The 22,487-nt window shown below is 42.0% G+C and overlaps 1 protein-coding gene across 1 annotated transcript; it reads right to left on the bottom strand.

The window, feature by feature from the left end:
- Positions 1 to 782: 782 nt before the first annotated feature.
- LOC142625791 (putative LRR receptor-like serine/threonine-protein kinase At4g37250) lies at positions 783 to 4,044 on the bottom strand. The gene is made up of 2 exons (XM_075799515.1): positions 2,212 to 4,044; positions 783 to 1,595 (listed from the first exon to the last, which is right to left on the bottom strand). The coding sequence occupies exons 1-2, from the start codon at positions 3,875 to 3,877 to the stop codon at positions 919 to 921; spliced, it is 2,343 nt and encodes a 780-aa protein (XP_075655630.1). The 5' UTR covers positions 3,878 to 4,044; the 3' UTR covers positions 783 to 918.
- Positions 4,045 to 22,487: the final 18,443 nt, after the last annotated feature.

Below are 22,487 nucleotides of genomic sequence, written 5' to 3'. Positions count from 1 at the left end.
CTACCCCTCTCACTTTCCCATTACAAGAACATAATAGTCAATTTATATAAATTACATTTTTCATCCTCCCCTTTTTCTCTCTAACTAAACAAAAAAGTTTTTCACCCTCTAATTTTTCCACCCTCCAACCAAACACACATGAAAAAAAATCAAATAATATACCTACCAACAAAAGAAATAATACATTGAAGAAACTAACAGTAATTTATATTGTTAATGAGTCATGTAGTAATGGTTGGCTAGGCTCTATCAACATTCACCTCTGATTGGAAGCATTAGGTTTTATTTTATTTATTTATTGATTGGCAAGCATTAGATTTACATTCACTATTGACCCCCCTCCCCCACTTTTATACACATTTTGGGGAAGAGAGTATTAATTTTTTCAGTACATATGTTAACATGGACAATGCCTCATTAAATGTATGATTAGACTAGAAGTTCATCATTATTAAATGTTGCACAGAAGATGATTACCCGTAGGAGTATAACGATAGTAACTCTAGTTTACTTAGTCTAAAGAAGTCAATAATTTCAACAAACTCAACAACCATCCCGGATTCCAACAAATTAATATAGTAGTACATTGTAAAATGACTTAATAATTTCATTAATATTGGGCCAACCCAAAGCCCCAAAAAACATACTTTATTTAATCAATTAACACGAGACAAGACAAAACTAGCACCATATAGTAATTTTCTAAGGCGGGAAAAAAAGTATCAATCCAAGGGTTCCTTCCTAGTTTCTAAAAAGGGAATGGACTGAAAGTGAGTCCGAAATTAGCAGGGAAAATTAGTGTCACACAACAAGATCTATTCAATGGCCTCACGAAATTACAACAAGAACTTTGAACCAAATGACAACCCTATTAGTGAATCATACATACACCTCTCTCTACAAAAGTGTCCTATCTTCTTAGGGACCGTAATATTGTGATGATGAAGTTGAGGATGGGACTTTCTCAAGGACTTGTAGGACTTCTTTCATTGCTGGTCTTTTATTTGGGATTGGAGAGGCACAACTATACCCTAACTTGAAGCAAGCCAAGAGGGACTCTTCTTTGCCCTCCACGTCAGCTCTGATTGCCACATCAGCCATCCTCAAAGCCCTGCTCTTATCTTCAACCACAACCCCAGTTCCTTGGGTCAAGTCATCTAAAACTATAACCTTCCCAGTCAGTAGCTCAAGCAATATAACCCCAAACGAGTACACATCCCATTTTGGGTTGGGCTTTAAGCTCCTAAGCGATTCGGGTGCATGATAAGGGGATACACCCATTGAGCTAGGACTTGGGCTTGGGCTTGGCCCAATTGTAAGATCTTGAAAGCTGTCTCGTGAGGCCGTGGATCTCTTGCTTCCAAAGTTTCGGGCCGATATTCCGGCCTTATAGCTCGTATCGCCCGACACGAGCCTCTCGAGTCCAAAATCTCCAATTTTGGGCTCCATATCATTGCCCAAGAGAATGTTGCTAGGCTTCAAATTTCCGTGCACGTGCTTCTTCTCGTGGAGGTGTGCAAGCCCGCGGGCCACACCTTTTGCTATCTTGAGCCTGAACTCCCATGGTAGATGGCAAGGTGAGGAGCCCACTTTCCCTGAAATTCCACATTCCCATTATCAGTTTCCAATTGACATATCCGTAGCCTGACCAAAAGGTGTCACTAAAATAAGGTCATTTCATTTTCTACTAAAGCAGCCAAACACAAAAAACACACAGAAAAGAGAGAGTTTACATACATAAATATAATTGAAAAAAAAATTCACAATAATTGGTATGAGATCGTATTATTAGTGATTAGTGATGTAACTTGTAAGGAAATTTTTTATAAAAAAAAGTTAGTGATCAACTGACATTTGTGTGCAAATCGTATGGTCAATTTTTGTGTGTATTGCTAAAATAAAATGTAAATTGCGTGTTTTTTTTTTTTAAAGGAGGAGTCCCAACTTATGATGTTGTTTATCATCAAACCAAGCTCCAATAAAACTCTAACAAGTTTCCGTGTATTGAATTACGATATTTTGGTACGTGTATCGCTATCAGACTCTGGGGCTAAGAATTGACTTCCTATGCATTAAAAACAGTGATCTGCTACCTACTCCACCGTCAACGTTGTGTTCACACAGTGCACCCTAGCAAAAACCCATAATATCACGCTAACGTGCGCAGCAAACCCAGACAATCACACACAGAGAGAGAAAGAATGAACTTACTGTAACGAGCATTGGCAAGGCTGCCATTGGGGACGAAGTCGTAGATGATGAGCTTTTCATCAACACCCCAATAGAACCCACGAATTCGAACCAAATTGGGGTGCACCAACTTGGCTATGACACGGACCTGGTTCTCGAAGTCCTTGAACCGTTCCACACTGCTCTCACCAATTCTTCGAACCGCAAGTGCAGTGCCATCTTCAAGCACAGCTTTGTACATTATACTCGAACCTGTGGCACCCAATATATAAGCTGAAGCCTTTAACAGTGTCTCAAGCTCAAGTTCTCTCTCCCCATCAACGATCACCAGCGTCCCTCCTTTGCTTTGCTCCTGCTCTTGCTGCCGTTGATTTTCTTGACTGATCTTTTGACCACTTTGCCTTTCTTGTTCGCTGTCAGAGTTTGTGGCCTCTGAGCCCTCTTCTCCTTCAGTTGTCTTTCGCAAACACGACCACCTTGTGAACCCTCTTGACTCAGAGGACGAAGATGACCAATTATCCCCCGTAGCGTTAGCTTCATTCTTCAGTGCATTCTCGGCTTTCTTCTTTTTCTTCAAGTGGTACACATATAAGAAAATCAAAGCAAGAATTCCAAGAGCTGCAACATCTCCAAGTACAATTCCTATGATCGTTGCTGGTCTAAGCCCACTTTGCGTATTTTGCTGAGATGAACCAGTTGATGACCCGGGTGACATGGTATCTGGGGTTGGGTTCATTGTCTTTGGGATTGCAGCAATAGCAGGAGGAGAGGTAGGGGCAGAGGTATTTTCAGGTGCTGATGAAGGAGAAGAGGGAATCGGACAAGGATTATTAGTTCGTTCCCCACACAGATCAGGATTCCCAGAAAATGATTTGGACTCTTGCTTCATGAAAACTATAGAGCCCGGGATTTGTCCTGTGAGATTGTTGAATGACAGATCAATAGTGGCGTTACCTGGAATTTCCCGAGCAAACTCGGGTGGGATTTTCCCGGAAAGTCTGTTGTAGGAGATGTTTAAGTAACGTAGACTAGAACCACCGAAGTCTAGTGGTAAAGATCCATTGACGAGATTCGAGGACAGATCTAAAACCTGAACAGATTCGAACCCATTAGGAAGAACACCATAAAAGTAGTTGTTTTTCAAAGAAACAATGGTTAGATTAGTCAAAGAAGTGAGATTGTTGGGCACATTTCCCGCCAAGGCATTGTCTGAGAGGTTAAGGAATTGGAGGCTTTGAAGCTGGCCTATGGTCTCTGGTAACTCACCAGAGATCAAATTGTTTGACAAGTCAAGAAACTGAAGCTGGGTTGCGTTGAAAAGTGAAGAAGGAAGAGACCCATTGAGAGAGTTGTTAGAAAGGTTGAGACTTTGGAGGTGTTCAATCATGCCCAGATTGGCAGGAATTGAACCTAGAAGCTGGGAATTTTGGAGAGCTAAATCAGTCACCCGAGGGGAATAAGTATTGGCTAAGCCTTGAGCTGCACATGTAACTCCTTTCCATGAACATGGAGTTTCATCGCTGTAGTTCCAGCTCTCTAGCACACTCAAAGGGTCACTGAGAACTGAGTACTTGAAAGAAAGCAACAGAATACCATCTGTGTTAAGCCCAAAAGATTCAAATACAAGAAGAGTAAGTGCAAGAATTCTCCACCATAAATGGAGATTAACACTTTGGTGGCTCATCATTTTACACAGTGATAATACCACATCTCTCCAAAGGTGTGAGAGAGAGAGAGAGAGAGAGAAAGCGAGAGAGGTAAGGAACTGAGATTTATGATGACGCAGGGTCCATGTGACTATAGATTGTATTTTAAAAAAATGAAAAAAGAGAACAAATAAATGAGAAAAGTAGAAGAAATGAACAGCTCACCGAACCAAAACTTGGTACCAAAATGCTCTCTGTGCAAGTTCAGCTCTGCACAGCTATTAATTAAGGCTATACTTGAAATGATTAAATGCTTTCACCGCTGTTTTGTACTCTCTCTCTCTCTGCTCACATTTATGTTTGATACTATAAATGATAAACAAGGAAAAAAAAATATGGCACTGCGAATAGCATCTTCGCTAGCGGACACCTATGTGGAGTTAGAAGTTGCAGGAACTCCAATCTTAGATTGACTTTACAATGTCTGCTTAAATTATTGTTTTCCTACTTGCAGCATAAAAAAATTGGTTTTGTTTTCTTTCCTACTTATTATTTTAATGCTAACCGTTACGTTTTTTTTTTCCCACCACATTGATCAACATACATCAGTTTCGTTGAAGTGTAATAGATTAATGACTTAGGTAAATCTCTTGTTGCTACATCCTTATCTATGAAATTTTTTTTTTAAGAAAATCCTTATATGTGAAAATGATACAACTTTCTTCCCTACATTGTTGGTTGTATAAATTTCGAGAAATATTAAATAAAAAGTTGAAATTTGTATAAATTTGATAGATTTTTTGATCAATTTTTAAATTGTAAAAAAAAAAAAAATATATATATATATATATATGGAAATACGTCTAAAAGAGGAAGACAGATTAAACCCACTACCTTAAATAAAACTTAACATGTAGTACGAGCATTATTGTATTGGGGGTCCCGATTGGGTCCTAATCCTATCTTATCACTGCATTCATTATTGGACTTGATAAGAAAATTGGTCTTTCATTCAATGCTCCACAGTTTCAATTTTGACTAGCAGGTATATTAATTTTGATCTTCTGTGGTTGCAGATACTTGAAAAATGCACCCAGAAAGCTTTGATCTATCAAAATTAATATGATCATGGCCCAGTAATAACTATAGACCAAGGCAAACGTATATCATGATTCAAAGTACAATGCTATTAATATAGTTTGAAAAATCGTTCATCAAAAAAAGAAAAAAAGAAAAAAAGAAAAAAAAAAGAAAAAAAAAAAAAAAAAAAAATATATATATATATATATATATATATATATATATATATATATAGTTTGAAAAATCTATACTAATCCTACTTAATGAAGTAACGGGTTAATTATCAAGTACGTAGAAAATCAACTACTTCAACAATTAACACAACAATAATGATATCCATCACAATCCGAATCAATAAAAAGAACACACCTTTCTAAAGAAAAGTCACTCGGACATAACCAACCACATGTGAGTTCTCATTTTAATGATAATGGTAAGTTTTACAAAATCGAAGAATAGTTACCACTTACCATTAGTGTATACTTTACAAACCTTTTGTAAATTAGGCACTGCTTGTGGGAGTTCCCAATTTAGACCTCGATATTACAGCTAATGTTTGTTATAAGCTAACTATCAAATTAAGGCATATTATTAATGTAATTATTATTAGCCAAATAACACATACTGACATACATAAATATATAATCAAAACAACAAATTCCAAACAATCAATTATGCCCACAAATATTTGAAAGTCAACCTTACAAATTACATATTACTTAAATTCACTAAAGTCGATGATCAAGGGAAGTTTTTGTCAGATATGGATGATTGCTTCAGCGAGTCTTCATGAATCTCGCAATCTTCAAATAGAAGTGTGGTTTATTACCTTACCTTACTTAATTCACAATGAATAGACACTTTTTTTTTTTTTTTTAATTCAATTGTTGGGAATGAGAGAATTTAAAACCTTGACATTTTTTTTATTGAAAACACTAAACCATGTTTTTAAACATGTTTCAGCATCTCAAGTTTCCAATTTTAACCTAAATCTTAACATAGTAGTTAATTACGTTAGTAGGCACTCTTTTTGTTTATTAGTTGTAGCCTAACTGTATGGTTACTAAAATACACTAAGATTATAGTGCTATGATTCTTCTCCAAGTTGTCTTCTGTTTGACAGTGGACAAGATCAGGCTGCAGATTTGCCATTAGATTCATTAGCAAAGAGCATATTTGAGTTTTGAGTTTGGTTTTGTTCCTTCACAACACAAAGCTGTTCCATTCCATCCCAGCTGACACCCTGAACCCCTAGCCTCACACATGGGAAATGTATCATCTCATCCACCATCATCATCATCATCTAACTCTTTCTTTAAAAAAAAAATTATTTCCTTTTTTTTATAAAAAAATTCTTTGTGGCAGTTTTACTGACCTCAATATTATAAAATAACTAATCCATAAAAAAGTAGGTGAACCTCCTATAATAATAATACTCCCAGGGTTGAAAGATCTGGTACCTGCTTCTTCTTTTTTTTTTGGTGGACCATTCGCATAACAAGCATAATTAAGATTAATTAGGGTCTACTTTGGAGAGAGTATCACTTTTTAAAACATCTATTAATTATGAAAGTCTACTTTTCATCTTGGTCTTTATTATTCCCTCTCTTTCTCTAATGAAAGAGAGAAAAATGGTTGGAAAAAGCTCTTAAAGCAGTTAACTTTTTCTTTTTGTGAAAAGATGGTAATAGCTACTGAATAGAGGTTGAACGAAGAGGTTGGGCCATGGCTGTTCAAAGAATTAGATGTACCAAAAGAAGAAACTTTTGGAAAAAAAGGTCAGCTTGGATATACCAAAGCCAACGATCAGGATTTTGACATCTTGATCGATTATGCAAATGGTATCAGTACAAAGTTTACTATGTCATCAACCACTAGCTACCAGAAATGCTAAGATGGGACTACTATATATCCTTTTTAATCTTTTTTCGCATGCACCATAAAACGTGCATCTTTACTTGAGTATTTATTCTGTTCGAAGCTTTCCTCTAATTTTACATAAAATTTGGTATTTTACGGGCATAAACCTAGACATGCAAATAAAAGAGTTAGAAAGGTAGGTCACAATGCAAAAGAGTATGGTATAGAGGATAATTTCCGCCGAGTCTACACAACTCTAGAGTGTGAGAGAGAATAGAGGCCTACTCAAAAGGTTGAAACATAGTGAAAAGTGAAATCTACAGAATCAATAGTTGGGTGAGCTGACTTAAGTCCAGAACGGAAGCTGGTTTTCTATTTTCCTTGCCCCCGTTTCAACGGATCGTGTTTCTTACCTCTCTTTATGGGTACGTTTGTGGACAGTATGAATTTGTACAATAATTTTAGTAACCACACACGCAATTTCATATCTTATTGACTTATGTAATTATGAATGACAAATTATGAGTCAAATAAGATAGAAAATATTGTGTTACATACTCATAATTATACAGGTTAATAAGCTGTGAAAGTAAAAGCGAAAATGATTATAACTGTAAAACAAACTGATTTATACGATGCTCTTATTTGCCTTTCTTTTTCTTTTAAAATTCTTGCATGTGAAAAAAAAAAAAAAAAAGCTTAATTTTATATATATATATATAGAACTAGAGTGATGAACGGAAAGAGATTGTCTGGCATATGTCTTGAGTGCCCTTATATAGACAAAAATGATTCATAGATTGAATGTATCCAATTACTGCCAAAGTGTCCGTTACGTAGTTTCCTTCACGACACGACAAATCATGAGTAACATGCAATCAGTCAGTCGAAGTCGGTACTATTATCATGGAGAGATCTATATCTTCTCAACATATATATGATATGAGTCGATCCCAAAATCTCCATATGAATTACCTTTTACCCTTTATCATCATTTCACCATTGCTAGACTGCACTGTATCAAAGCCAAAAGGGTAAGGAAGTTGCAGTAAAGGTAGCTGAGGAATTAGCTGTAGTACAAACAAAGTTGAAGTCTTCAGGGGCTCAAGCTTCAAGTTGTCAAGAGAAGAAAATGAAGAAAATGTGGTCACTCTATAAACGACAGAGTAACATTTGTTCTATAGATAAACTTGTACTTAAACGACTTGTAGTTTAGTTTTACAAGTTAGTTAGTTTTAGCTTCACACGTGTAGAAGTTCGTTATCATTGTGCCAGTCTGTTGAGTTGGTGGCTATAGAGTGTATGTATTTTAGATTTGTATATATAGTTTTGATGATCAATCAATGAAATCAGAAATCAATTTTACCAAATTGTTATTTTTCACATGGTATCAGAGCAAAATTCTCTCTAGAAGCTTCTGAAATTCTAGAGTTCCATCAATTTGGGTTTTCTCTACTGGTTTCTTCTTCTTCTTCAATTCTTCTTCTTCTAACGCCATTGTTGATCTTTGCAAAGCTTTCTTAAGCTCTTCAATGGCAACTGCAATAGCTAACACTTCATTCGAAACTTCATCTCCACCATAGGATTCATACAATCCTAATGACCCTCTGTTTTTGCATCATGGAGAAAATCCTGGTGTTGAGCTCACTTCTCAACCATTGATTGGGAGTGAGAATTATCCTACTTGGACAAGATCTGTGAGAAAATCACTCATTGTCAAGAACAAGTTAGGATTCATAGATGGTTCTTTAACCATCTCATCACCATTGGTGGATTCACCTTCAGCTGTCCAAGCTTGGATCCGTGCTGACAATATGGTAGGCACTTGGATCATCAATTCTGTTTCTCCCAAACTTCAAGCAAGTATCATACATAGAGACACAACCCTCGAGATTTGGACTAATCTCGAGGTCACGTTTTGCCAAGGCAATGGACCTAAGGTGTTCAATTTACAGAAGCATATCGTTGAGCTTCACCAAAGAGAGCAGCCAGTCACTAACTATTTCACATAGTTGAAGGTACTATGGGATTAGTTGCAAAATTTTAGTCCCTTTCCTTTGTGCATGTGTGGAAAGTGTGTCTGTGGCATCAATCAAAGGCTTGCTAATCTTTAGGCAAAAGAAGCTGTAATGAAGTTCCTTATGGGACTTAATGAATCTTTCTCTCAAGTGAAGACTCAAATACTTCTCATGGATCCACTCCCTTCAGTTAACAAAGCCTATTACTTGTTATTTCAAGAAGAGATGCAAAGGTCTGTTGGTAGCACACTCAAGGTGGACTTAACTACCTTAGCCACTAAATCACAGAATCTTACTACTTTTGGTCATAATGGTAAAGGAAAGAAGAGACCTTTGTGCACTCACTGTGGGAAATTGGGGCATACAGTTGACAAATGTTACAAATTGCATGGTTTTCCTCCTGGTTTTAAGTTCAAGAACAATAAGAATGCCTTAGCTCATCAGGTTTCATCAAATCTTGAAATAGTTCAAGGTAGTGTTCCTTTTACCTCTGCAGATTGCAATTCAGCTGTTGGCACCTTTCATGCTCCATCCTTTACTCATGATCAATATCAACAACTTCTTACCTTGATTGGTTCATGTTTTGCTCAGCAAGTTCCAAAAGGTCCAGATTCTCATGTGGCCATTGTCGTGACTTTCCCATCAAATACAATTGTAGGTAACTCAATCAATCTCAAACACTTAGTGTTTTCTGCTAAAATTGTCAATAGAAGAGCTTATGGAGTTAATACTTGGGTGATTGATACTGGTGCTAGTGATCACATTATAAGTTCCATGCATTTGCTAACCTCTTATACTGCAATTTCACATACTATGGTTGAATTGCCTAATGGGGAAGCTGCTATTTTCACTCACATTGGAACTATCCAACTGTCATCCAATATTACTCTTACAAATGTACTTTGTGTACCCTCTTTCACCTTCAATCTTTTGTCCAATAGTGATTTAACTAAATCACAGCCTTTGTGTGTTGTTTTTCTATCAAAATTTTGCTTTATACAGGACCTTATCTACTGGAGAACGATTGGAATGGGACAAATGCATGATGGTTTATATCTGTTACAGGATTCCAGCTTATCTTAGGCCACTACATCCCTCATTGACTTTCTCTCCAAGCAAAACTTCAAGTCATTTTTTGGTTCATGTTCACCCACTCTTCAAAATAATCTGTTTTCTCTTTGGCATTCAAGATTAGGACACCCTTTTGATGTAAAATTTCATTCTCTCAGTCATGTTTGTGGGGAGTAAAAATATCTTAATAGGGATATGGGCCATTGGGCCTTGCTAAGGAAGGCCGACCTACTCTTGGATTTAGGGCTTGTTGATACTCTAGGTCGGCCCATACACCGAGGATCCGAGGACCGAGCCGAGGATGCTTTTCCCCTCGGACTGACACCAAAGAATCCGGGACTTCATGGTACAGGTTAGGGAATGGCACGGTCAAGACCAATGGTTAAAGGGGGTGAACCCCAGAATGCCCCAGAAGCACCGGTGTTGAAGAAATGTCAAAAATAAAGGCTGCTTACTTCCACATTAAAGACCCCTGCACCTACCACCACGTGCATTAATGGGGAGGTGACACTTGAGCAGTGGAAGGGAAACTTCTGAGTTCTTGTTCAAAGGCACTAAGAAAAGAAATATCTAGGCTAAGGGAGGAATTGGGGCAACACGTGTATAAAGTATTAAAAAGAGGAGTATTTAAGGAGGGACCTGGAACAGAAACGAGGGAGGGGGAGAACTTTTTGTAACCTAAAAAGAAAAAGAAAAAGAGAGAGAGATATAATATAAGAACAGCTCTCGGCTTACGTTCGAGGAGGCCTATTTACATTACTCCTTTTTGATTCCAAGTGCTTGCAATCTTTAGTTTGTCATTTCATCCTCTTACACTTCTAACCTGGGTTTCAAGCCCACGCTCTACAAATTCATATTGTTTAAGGCTCATTGGGCCTGAGCCCATAACTATTCTTGGGTCCAGGTGCAATTGTGCACTTACAATTGGCGCCGTCTGTGGCAAATCTAGTCTAGAAGTAGTAGGGATATTATGGCAGGCTTAGGCTCTCACCATGCAGAGTCACAAGGATCACAACTGGAAGATCATTTCAAACGTCTTGAACATCGTAGGGATCGTGAGGGAAGCGTCCATACAGAATATCCAGGGGCTAGCCATACTCATGGAGGGGGTAGCACTACCCACGATGAGGGCTCTAAATCCATGCAGAAGGAAATCAATCGTTTGAAGAGGAAGTTACGCCGTGCTAAACGTAAGGTTTCCCCGTCCTCATCTAGTTCTTCCTCAGAGAAGGATGGGGGACATGGCTACGGTTCAAGGTCATATTCCCCCACCAGTGCAACATCCCTGCGGTGAGGAGAACGACCGACCAATCCGCGAGACGTGAAGCTTCGTCCTAGGGGTTTGAAGGCAACGATACCATGAGTAGGGCGTTGCACCAACTCTAAATCTCCGTTTTCACGTAGGATTGAGAGGGAGGCTCCCCGAGGAGGTTCACCCGGCCCACGTTTACCATCTATAATGGCGGCCGGACTGATCCGGTGGAGCACGTGAGTCACTTCGGCCAAAGGATGGCGGTGCACTCACACAACGAGACTTTGATGTGTAAAGTCTTCCCTCCACTTGGGACCCGTGGCTATGAGATGGTTCAACGGTCTCAAGTCGGGGTCCGTAGGCTCGTTTGGGGAACTAACTAGGGCATTTGCTTCTGGTTCATTACTTGTAGCGAGTCCCTCGGCCCCGGACTCATCGCTATCCATGGTCATGAAGGAAGGGAGACACCGAAAGCATACTCCGACGATATTGGGAGATGTTTAATGAAATAGACGGCGACTTTGATGAGGTGGCGCTAAATACCTTTAAGGTAGGCCTCCCTGCGATCACGACCTAAGAAAGTCTTTGACGAAAAAGCCCGTCCGCGGCGTACGTCGTCTTATGGATCGTATTGATGAATATAAAAGGGTAGAGGAAGACCGGCAACGGGGAAAAGGAAAGGAGAAGGTTATCCCGCGGGGAGAGAAGGGATTTCGAATTCGGACGGATATCGACAACAACAAGCCGAGGAGGGATTATTTCGGACAATCCGACTCGGCGGCACTGTTGTAAATGCGTGTTCGAGAACCGATGGTACATCGATTATTAGAAAAAGTTCGTAAAGAGCCCTTCTTTAGATGGCCGGCAAGATGGCGAGGACCTGCGAGAAGAAATCAAAACCTTTTCTATCGGTACCATCGGGATGTGGGCCACACTGCGAGAAGCTGCCCAGGACCTGTGGAACCATCTAGAGCGCTCGTCGAGAGGGAAAGTTGAAGCGGCATTTGTGTCGGCCCGGGCAGGTCGGTCAAGTTGGTTGAGCAACCAAAGGAAGCAGTTCATCTCGGCCGGCATTCGGGGAACAATTAATGTTATCTTCGCCGCACACAGTAGGACCGGCTCGGGTCCCACTAGGGTCATGGCGGTTTCCCATCCGCAGGCCGAGGATGTGGTGGTAGGCCGAAGAGATTAAAGAGCACTTTACTCTGTCTTGGGTTTCTCCGAGGAGGATAAAATAGGAACTATCAGCCCATTACGACGATGCTCTTTTGTGGTTACCCTCGGAATAGGGAATTATGGCGTGAAGAGGGTGATGATAGATCGTGCGGCGGTGCGGATATCATGTACCCCGATCTATTTAAGGGGTTAAGGTTGGAGTTGGAAGATTTAACTCCTTATGACTCACCTCTTATTAGCTTTGAAGGGAGAGCCGTTGTGCCAAAAGGACGGTCCGTTTACCCGTTCAATCCGGCACGAAACGGTTGAAGTAGATTTCATTGTGGTTGACGCGTACTCTCCATATACGGCCATCCTCGCCGGGCCATGGGCGCACGCCTGGGAGCCGTCTCCTCTACCTTGCACGTTAAGGTTAAATTCCCCTCGGGGAACATGTTGAGGAAATCCTCGGCGGTCGAGGTAGTGGCCGGACAATGCATCTCACATTGCGGTATGCCCGTCGATCGGGAAGTCGAGTTATCAACCTTGCCCATCCGGGAGTCATAGCAATTACGGCTCCGGAGGCACCCGGAGCGATGACGAGAAGATGAGGTCGTTTGCGAGGAGTTAGAGAAGTTTGTAATAGCGGATGATCCGCAGAGGTTCTTCCAAGTTGGCATACTTTTGCCATACCAAGAGAAGATGGAGTTGTTGGAATTTACGAAGGACAATATAGATGTCTTTGCGTGGGACCCTTATGAGGCTCCGGGCGTAGATCGAGCTTTATTTGTCATCGTTTAAACGTCAATCCGGCCATCGTTCCGAGGAGGCAGCCACCTCGGCGATCTTCCCGAGAACATTCGAGGCCGTGAAGGAAGAGGTTCTTAAACTCAAAAGGGCGGGGGCTATCAAAGAAGTTTTCTACCACGAATGGTTGGCTCATACCGTTGTCGTTAAGAAGAAAAACGGCGAGTGGAGAGTATGTGTGGACTTTGCGTCCGAACAAGGCTGTCCTAAAGATTCTTTCCCGATGCCACGGATTGATCAACCGGTAGATGCTCTTTGTCGGACATCCTCGGATGAGTTTCTGGACGCGCTTTCGGGGTTACCACCAAATCCCGCAGCGTTAGAGGATCGGAAAAGGCGCTTTCGTTACTCCAACGGGGAACTATCATTATAAGGTCATGCCATTTGGGTTAAAAAATGCGGGGCTACTTATCAAAGAATGATGACCCGAATGTTTGAACAAAGAATCGGGGAAAACCATAGAAGTATACGTGGATGATATGGTGGTAAAGAGTAAGACGGTACCTTCGCACACGTAGCAGTTGGCCGACACCTTCCAAATGCGAGAAGTATAAGTTGCGCCTTAACGCCTCTAAGTGTTCTTTTTTGGCGTGGGATGCGGGAAAGTTCTTAGGATATATGATCACTCATGTAGGGGCATAGAGGTGAACCCGGTGCGAGGGTTAGGGCTATTCAAAATTTGCGGCCGCCTCGGAACTCCAAAGGAGATTCGAAATTGACCGGAATGATTCTTTGCGTTGAACGGATTTATTTCTCGGTCGGCTGAGCCGGTGCCGTCCTTTCTTTCGGTTGTTGAACAAGTGGAAAGGGTTTCGATGGACCGAGGATTGTGAGTCGACTTTCCAACGGCTTAAGCAATATCTATCTCGGCCACCCATTTTATCTCGCCTCGAGGTGGACGAGGTTTTATTCGCTTATCCGGCCGTGGCTATTCATGCGGTGAGTCTAGTCCTTATAAGGAATGAAGATGGAGTGCGAGAGGCCGATCTACTATGTTAGTAAGTCCTTGAATGAAGCCGAGGTGCGCTATTTGCCCTTGGAAAAAGCACTTCGCTGTAGTCCACGCCACGCGCAAACTTCCTCATTATTTCCAATCTCATACCGTGGTTGTTTTGACCCGAGTTGCCGCTCGAAGGCTGTGTTGCGTAGTGCGATTATTCGGCGAGTGGCAAAATGGGGAACCATTTTGGGAGCCTTTGATGTTAAGTACAAGCCTCGCACCTCGGTGAAAGGTCGGGTCCTCGCTGATTTGGTGGCGAGTTTGTTGAACCATTGTTAGAAGAAACTTCAAAGGGAGCGCACATGGGTGAAAAATCGGTTGGTGTGATCACGGCGTATCGCCTCGGCTTGGAAAGTTTATGTGGATGGGGTTGCTAATCATAAAGGGTCGCGTTGGACTTGTTCTAATGTCCCTGAAGGAATTGTCTTTGAAAAATCTTTGAGATTGGCTTTCTCGGCTACTAATAATGAGGCCGAGTATGAAGCGATCTTGGTAGGCATGCGAATGGTACATAAGATGGGTGGCAAGGAAATCCATGTGTTCTCGGACTCTCGATTAGTGGTCGGCCAAGTCATGGGGACCATGGAGGCTAGAGACCCCGAGAATGCAAGAATATTTGGCCCGGGTTAAACGTCGGCGGGCGAATTCGACTCATTTGCCTTAGCTCATGTCTCTAGGAAGTGGAAACACTCATGCGGATTCTTTGGCTACATTGGCCACATCCTCGGCTCGAGGTCTACCAAGGGTGATTCTCGTTGAGGATACGGTAGAACCTTCTCTTATAGTGGCGACGCACCTCGCATCCATCTAATAAGGCACGGTCCTAGTTGGATGGATTCGATCATATCTTTTCTCAAAAATGACATCCTTCCCGAAGACAAAGTTGAAGCGAGAAAAGGTACGTCGAAAGGCGCCGCGTTTCGGTTGTCCGAGGACCGAAGCTATACAAACGATCCTTTTCGGGACCGTATTTGTTGTGTATACACCCTGAATCAACGAGAATCATTACTTGGAGGAATTGCATGAGGGAATTTGTGGAAGCCACCGGAGGAAGGTCCTTAGCCCATGAGCCACGACTCGGGGTTATTGGTGGCCCAATATGCGAGAGGGAGGCTCGGGACTATGCCGGAAAATGTGATCGGTGTCGAGAGGTTCGCCCCTAATATCCACCAACCTGGAGGGTTCTTAACCCTCTCTCCGGCCACTTGGCCTTTCGCGCAATGGGGCTTGGACATTGTAGGGCCCTTTCCAGGGAGAGCTGCTTGGAAACAAAAGATGGTTGCTCGTGGGAACGGACTACTTTACTAAGTGGGTCGAGGCCGAGCCTTTGGCCAATATCCGAGATGTTGATTCCAAGAAATTTATCTGGAAAAATATTGTTACTAGATTCGGTATACCACATACACTCGTCTCGGACAATGGCATTCAATTTGACGGCAAGGCCTTTAGGCAATACGTGGTGAGATGGGTATTATAAATAGATACTCTACTCCCGGCTTATCCTCGAGGAAATGGCAGCCGAGAGGCCGTTAACAAGGTCATAGTCAACGGGCTTAAGAAGGAGGTTAGACGATGCGAAAGGCGAGGTGGGTAGAAGAGCTCCCTCATGTCATGGACGTATCGGACCACACCGCGTAGGTCCACTTTGGAGAAACTCCATTCTCTATGACTTATGGAGCCGAGGCGGTGATACCACGGAATCGGTTTTCCTACTCTAAAGACAAGTTCTTTTAGTCCAGAGAAAAACGAGGGACTTCTAGAGAAAGATCTTGATTTACTTGAGGAACGGCGTGAGGCAGCTATGGTCCAATTGGCGTATTATCAACAGAAGCTAAAACGAGGGTATGATGCCCACGTGAAGCTAAGGCCACTTGCACCTGGTGATCTTGTATTAAGGAAAGTTGTAGGCACTTCTAAGAACCCAGCATGGGGTAAGCTAGGACCTAGCAGGAAGGCCTACCGCATTGTTTCAATACTTGAGGCATAGGGTCATATAGGCTAGCTGACCTAGATGAACGAGTTGTACCACGTCCATGGAATGTAAATAATCTTAGAAGGTATTATTATTAATCAAATAAGCTTTTGTCAATTAATATTTCAAAGTTATGGCTAGCTCTCACGTTTAAAGTTACAATTTTTGAGAATCAAACAGAAACTTGGTTAAGTGTAGTCCTCGGACCACAAACCTTGTGAAAATTGATGTCTTATCATTTGTTAAATAGAACCTTAGTTATGCCGGGTCTTCGGACCTCCTACTTTGGGAAAATTAACATTTGAAGTTACAATTTTTGAGAATCAAACAGAAACTTGGTTAAGTGTAGTCCTCGGACCACAAACCTTGTGGAAATTGATGTCTTCTCATTTGTTAAACGAACGCTAGTTATGCGGGTCTTCGGACCTCCTACTTTTGGAAAATTAACATTTGAAGTTACAATTTTTGAGAATCAAACAGAAACTTGGTTAAGTGTAGTCCTCGGACCACAAACCTTGTGGAAATTGATGTCTTATCATTTGTTAAACAGAACCTTAGTTATGCCGGGTCTTCGGACCTCCTACTTTGGGAAAATTAACATTTGAAGTTACAATTTTTGAGAATCAAACGAAACTTGGTTAAGTGTAGTCCTCGGACCACAAACCTTGTGGAAATTGATGTCTTATCATTTGTTAAACGAGACCTTAGTTATGACGGGTCTTCGGACCTCCTACTTTGGGAAAATTAACATTTGAAGTTATTGTTTTAGAGAATCAAACGAAACTTGGTTAAGTGTAGTCCTCGGACCACGAAACCTTGTGGAAATTGATGTCTTATCATTTGTTAAAGCAGAACCTTAGTTATGTCGGGTCTTCGGACCTCCTACTTTGGGAAAATTAACATTTGAAGTTATTGTTTTAAAGAATCAAACGAAACATGGTTAAGTGTAGTCCTCGGACCACAAACCTTGTGGAAATTGATGTCTTATCATTTACGGTTACAATTTTGAAGAATTAAACGAAAGATTGCTTAAGATTTATCTTCGGACTATGACTTTGATTAAACTTAACTTCGATTGTGTACGGATGTTAATACCTTACTGTTTATTAACTCGGATCTTAAGTTTTATATCTCTAAGTATTGAGGAAATTTGTGTAAGGAATGGTCCTCGGATCTTACAACCTACTAAAAACAGTGTTATGCATTATAAGGGCTTAATTGTTATATGAAGTCCTCTTTCCTTTTTTAATCGAGGTATTATTCAAATGAATTAACCATGTCACCTTGTATTAAATCTTTAATAATATACGCATGATTATGTGAAAGTTATGACTATGCAATCCTTAGAGTTAGATTTTGATGCTCTGAGAAACTTCTGATATGACTTAATGGGAAAACTTTTGTAATAAGTACATAAAGAATAAAGAAAAAGCAGACACAATCCAAGTGAAAAGCAAAAGAAATTGTTCTTCATTAATCAAGGTGAATATACATTACAATATATAATTCAAAAAACAAAAAAAAGAATGGAAAAAGAGAAGCCCTAAGCTAAGTCCTAATTTGTTGGAGGAGGATCTTGCCGAGAGGTACTAGTGCCACTCGGTCTTTCTCAACTCCGGCTCAAAAGGAGTCATAACTTGCTTTCCTTTATCCGTTGTCTTTGTTGGAAGGACGTTGGGTTCCACTATCCGGTTCAAGTCATTCTTTCTCGCATCCACTCCTCCTTCCTTTTCTTTATTGGAACCGAAGGTTACGTAGGATCGAATTTCTTTGTGGGACCATCGGAGGTAGGACGGGAAGAGTTGTCTCGGGGGTAGGAGTAGCGAGCGGGAGCCTCTTCAATCTCCTGTATTTCTAGGGGAAGCCAAACGTTCTCGGACTTCCTCGGAAATCCGAAGGCCCAGGGAACTCCTGCTACGTTTAAAGCTTCCCCCCATACTTTTTGACGATATTCGCGGCATAAAGCCGCGGAATTCCTCTGTCATTTGTTCCTCGGTGGTCGCTACCCCTTCGTCAAAACTTGCTTGGCGGCTTGAAGAGAGAGTTGGAAGGAGGCGGCTTCTTCCTTCATCGAGCCGATTGTTTCTTCGGATCCGAGCACTCCCTTTGAGCTTGGGAGAGCTCTTCATTTCTTTCCTTAAGGAGTTTGCGGCCGTCCTTCTATCTCGGGTCTTCATGGTCTTCAAGTTTGACTCGACCCCATTCTTCTCTCTCTCGGCTCGCTACCTCCGAGGTCGGCTTCTCGTTCTCGGCGAAGGGCCGTACCTAAGGTCTTCTCGGTCTCCACCCTAGTTTCGAGCTCACTTCGGCTACTTTCCGAGCGTCTTGATAAACTTTTCAGCTACAGACCTCTGAATAGCACGTAAAAAAGCATGATGGAGTTAGGAATAACAAAAACTAATTTACTTATAAATATTGTTAAAAGGAGAAACAACTTACCGATGCTTAGTCTCTTTTTAGAGAGAGGAATAGTTGTGGTTGGCCCGTCTTTTCCAAGGTCTCCATGTCCTTGGGCAACGGAAAGAGGGCGTTCTAGGACCTCGGCCGGGTGGTGGGCGTGGCCTTGTTGAAGCGCCCTTATCGGGCACGGGAGATAGGAGCGCGTCCGGCCTTAGATCGGGGGACCGAGGTGGCCGGTGCTCGGTGCACTACGGCCTCGTCACGATTTCCCAAGTTCGGTGAACGTGCTCTACCCGCACTTGTCCGGCTCCTGGCTGGCTTGGGCCGGTGGGAGTTGTTGGCGTGGTTTCTTGGGGTCTTTAGTGATCGCCCCGTCATTATCCCCCTCTCTTCTTCGGGATCCTCGGTGGCGGTTTTGGCTCGTAGAGGAGGAGGAGGGAGGTAAGCTGCAGGGGAACTTGGGACGTCCGTTTTCTTCTTCTCTGCAACTTTGGCGGCCATTAGTGAGAAGACCCTCCATTCGTCCCATGTCTTCTGCTTGATTCGTCCTCGGGAAGGGCAACTACAAACCTTGCGATTCCGAGGCCTCGGTGGCTTCTTCCTCCTCGTCGGAAAGTACCACCTGGTTTCCGCGAGGTCTCTCGGTGTTTTCGAGATGGAATTGGTCTATCTCGTCGTCAAGAGTGTGTGAAGAAGACACCTCCTCTTCGGAACGACGAGTTGTTTGTGAGTGTATGGCGAGGGGACCTGCTATCGGCAGGTTGTATAAAATAGTGTCAGGAGCGTCCGGGAGGTCACGGTCGTCCAAAAAATGGGGCCGAGCTACGTTTATCCTCTTTCGTCTTCGGTCGCCGGCAATAATGGCGTCCTCTATCTCTGAAAGTCTTTGGAAAGGGGGGTGTATCCTAGAATAAGATGAGCGGCCGGAGTTGTAGGTACGCACTAACGAATACCTCGGAGCGAAGTACTCGGTTTAGATCGGCAACGTTACAGTAACTCAGACGAGGACGCACGTGCTGCTTATCTGCAAAAAAGACGTCAAAACAAACAAACCTGGTCAGATTCACACAAATATTTAACGAATTTAAGTAAATACAAATACGCATTTCGTGTGTGTGTTAGGAGAAGTTGTGTTGTGGGGAGATTAATCCTATGGTGTCGCACTCCGGATCCCCCACGGCCGGGGCGAGTGGAGGCCGTCGTGCCGGTTCCCGGACATGATCGGTAGTCGTCCTTCATGCCTTTGTTTGATTTGGGCGGACGGGGAGATTAGCCTAACGGTGCTAGACCGAGATTTCATATAATAGCCTACCTTAGAGAGTTTGTGGGACTCATATAGGAACACGACATCGTGCCATGTGAGGTTTAAACTCATCTCGCTCGTTTAGAGCATCTACACTACACCTAAAACTCTAAAAACATTTGGAAGGCATTGGTCGGGGCACAACCGGTGGTTGCGAAGATACTCCCTCATTACGGGTTTCATTGGTAGGGTCATCCCACCTCTATGAAGGCTATCATAGGAATGATAACCTCTCCCTCTTTCCTAGAACCGGCCACGGTGTTGCCGGCCGATATTCTAACCCCTACATCGCCGGGAATATGGTATTTGGCTCTAAAGCCTTCCATCCCGGCGGCGGTATCAACTAGACACTTGAATCTTCCCGTTACGGAGAGACGATAGACTAAACTTTAAAAGGGAGAGTGATTGTATTGGTAGCCGAGGATACATGTCAGGAGAAAAGGTCAAGAACTAGAGAGAGCAAGAACTTACTAAGTTGAAGGTACGGGTTTCCACGGTTTTCTATTTGAGTGAAGAATGATTGTTGTTGTTTTGATGGGATTGATCCACGATGACTTAAATGAAGGCGCGAGGTTCCGAAGCGTCACGACGTGTGAAAAGGCGGCCTCGAAAATTATGTACGTCCCGCCTAAAATTTCGTGGAGTGAGGAGAACCGTTGGATGCCCATCTCACCGTTGTGCGTGGGAGACAAAGAGTAACTTACAGTAATAAATGCGCGCGTTTTCGAAAATGAAACCGCCAAGTGTCATCTTCTGGGACGCGAAACGATTTCCACACGTGCCGTCACTTATAAAGTGTGTAGAAGCGAGGTTCTCGTCGGATCAAAACCCTATTTTTCTCCTCGGACGTTGAAAATTAGAGTTTTGAGGGGCTATTGTGGGGAGTAAAAATATCTTAATAGGGATATGGGTCATTGGGCCTTGCTAAGGAAGGCCGACCTACTCTTGGATTTAGGGCTTGTTGATACTCTAGGTCGGCCCATACGCCGAGGATCCGAGGACCGAGCCGAGGATGCTTTTCCCCTCGGACTGACACCAAAGAATCCGGGACTTCATGGTACAGGTTAGGGAATGGCACGGTCAAGACCAATGGTTAAAGGGGGTGAACCCCAGAATGCCCCAGAAGCACCGGTGTTGAAGAAATGTAAAAAATAAAGGCTGCTACTTCCACATTAAAGACCCTGCACCTACCACCCTGGCTGCATTAATGGGGAGGTGACACTTGAACAGTGGAAGGGAAACTTCTAGTTACTGTTCAAAGGCACTAAGAAAAGAAATATCTAGGCTAAGGGAGGAATTGGGGCAACACGTGTATAAAGTATTAAAAAGAGGAGTATTTAAGGAGGGACCTGGAACAGAAACGAGGGAGGGGGAGAACTTTTTGTAACCTAAAAAGAAAAAGAAAAAGAGAGAGAGATATAATATAAGAACAGCTCTCGGCTTACGTCCGAGGAGGCCTATTTACATTACTCCTTTTTGATTCCAAGTGCTTGCAATCTTTAGTTTGTCATTTCATCCTCTTACACTTCTAACCTGGGTTTCAAGCCCACGCTCTACAAATTCATATTGTTTAAGGCTCATTGGGCCTGAGCCCATAACTGTTCTTGGGTCCAGGTGCAATTGTGCACTTACAATGTTTTATCTTTTCTTCACAATTGTTGTAATAAATCTTGTACTATTTGTCCATTGGCCAAACAAAAAAGACTTCCTTTTTGATAATAAAAGATCTTCTCATTCTTTTGATCTTGTGCATATGGATGTTTGGGGACCCTTTTCTGTTTTAACTTCTGAGGGTTATAGATTCTTTCTCACCATTGTTGATGATGCAACTAGGGCTACTTGGGTTTTCCTTTTATAGACTAAATCTGATATTAAACCTATTATTTTTTCCTTTTATAACATGGTTCTTACTCAATTTAGTACCAAAATAAAATCCATAAGATCTGATAATGCCCTTGAGTTTTATATGCCTGACTTTTATAGTTCAAATGGCATCATTCACCAGCAAAGCTGTGTCTACACTCCACAACAAAACTCTGTTGTGGAGAGGAAACACCAGCATATTCTTGCTACTGCTAGGACCTTACAAATCCAATCTAATGTGCCCTTGTCCTTTTGGGGTGACTGTGTACTCACAGCAGTCTATGTGATCAATAGACTCCCTTCTCCACTTCTAAACAACAAAACCCCTTTTGAACTTCTTTTTAATGCAGCCCCATCATACTCTTCCCTTAGAGTCTTTGGTTGTTTTTGCTATGCTACAAATACCAATCCTAATAAGCATAAGTTTTCTCCTAGAGCTATAAAGTCAGATTAGTTGCCAAGGGTTTCACCTAGAAAGAAAGTTTGGATTATCTTGAGACTTTCTCCCTTGTAGCCAAAATGGTCTCTGTGAAGTGTATACTTGTTGTGGCTGCTGTGAAAGGCTGGTTTCTCAGTCAATTGGATGTCAATAATGCATTTCTCCATGGAGATTTGCATGAGGAGGTTTACATGGCCCTTCCACTAGACTTTCACGTCAAGGGGGAGCCATCACAGTCACAACAATTGGTTTGCAAGCTTAATAAATCTCTTTATGGCCTTAAACAAGCATCTAGGATGTGGTTTTCCAAGTTTTCCACTGCATTAATTAAGTTTGGTTTTGTTTGATCCAAGGCATACTACTCTTTATTCACTAGACAGCAAGGTGATTCTTTTATTGTCTTGTTGGTATATGTTGATGATGTTTTAGTT

Source organism: Castanea sativa, chromosome 2 (genome assembly GCF_040712315.1).
Source record: "Castanea sativa cultivar Marrone di Chiusa Pesio chromosome 2, ASM4071231v1".
In the NCBI taxonomy this organism is placed as follows: domain Eukaryota; kingdom Viridiplantae; phylum Streptophyta; class Magnoliopsida; order Fagales; family Fagaceae; genus Castanea; species Castanea sativa.
The sequence above is the reverse complement of the archived record's forward strand: the minus strand, read 5'-3'. Positions and strand labels throughout refer to the sequence as shown.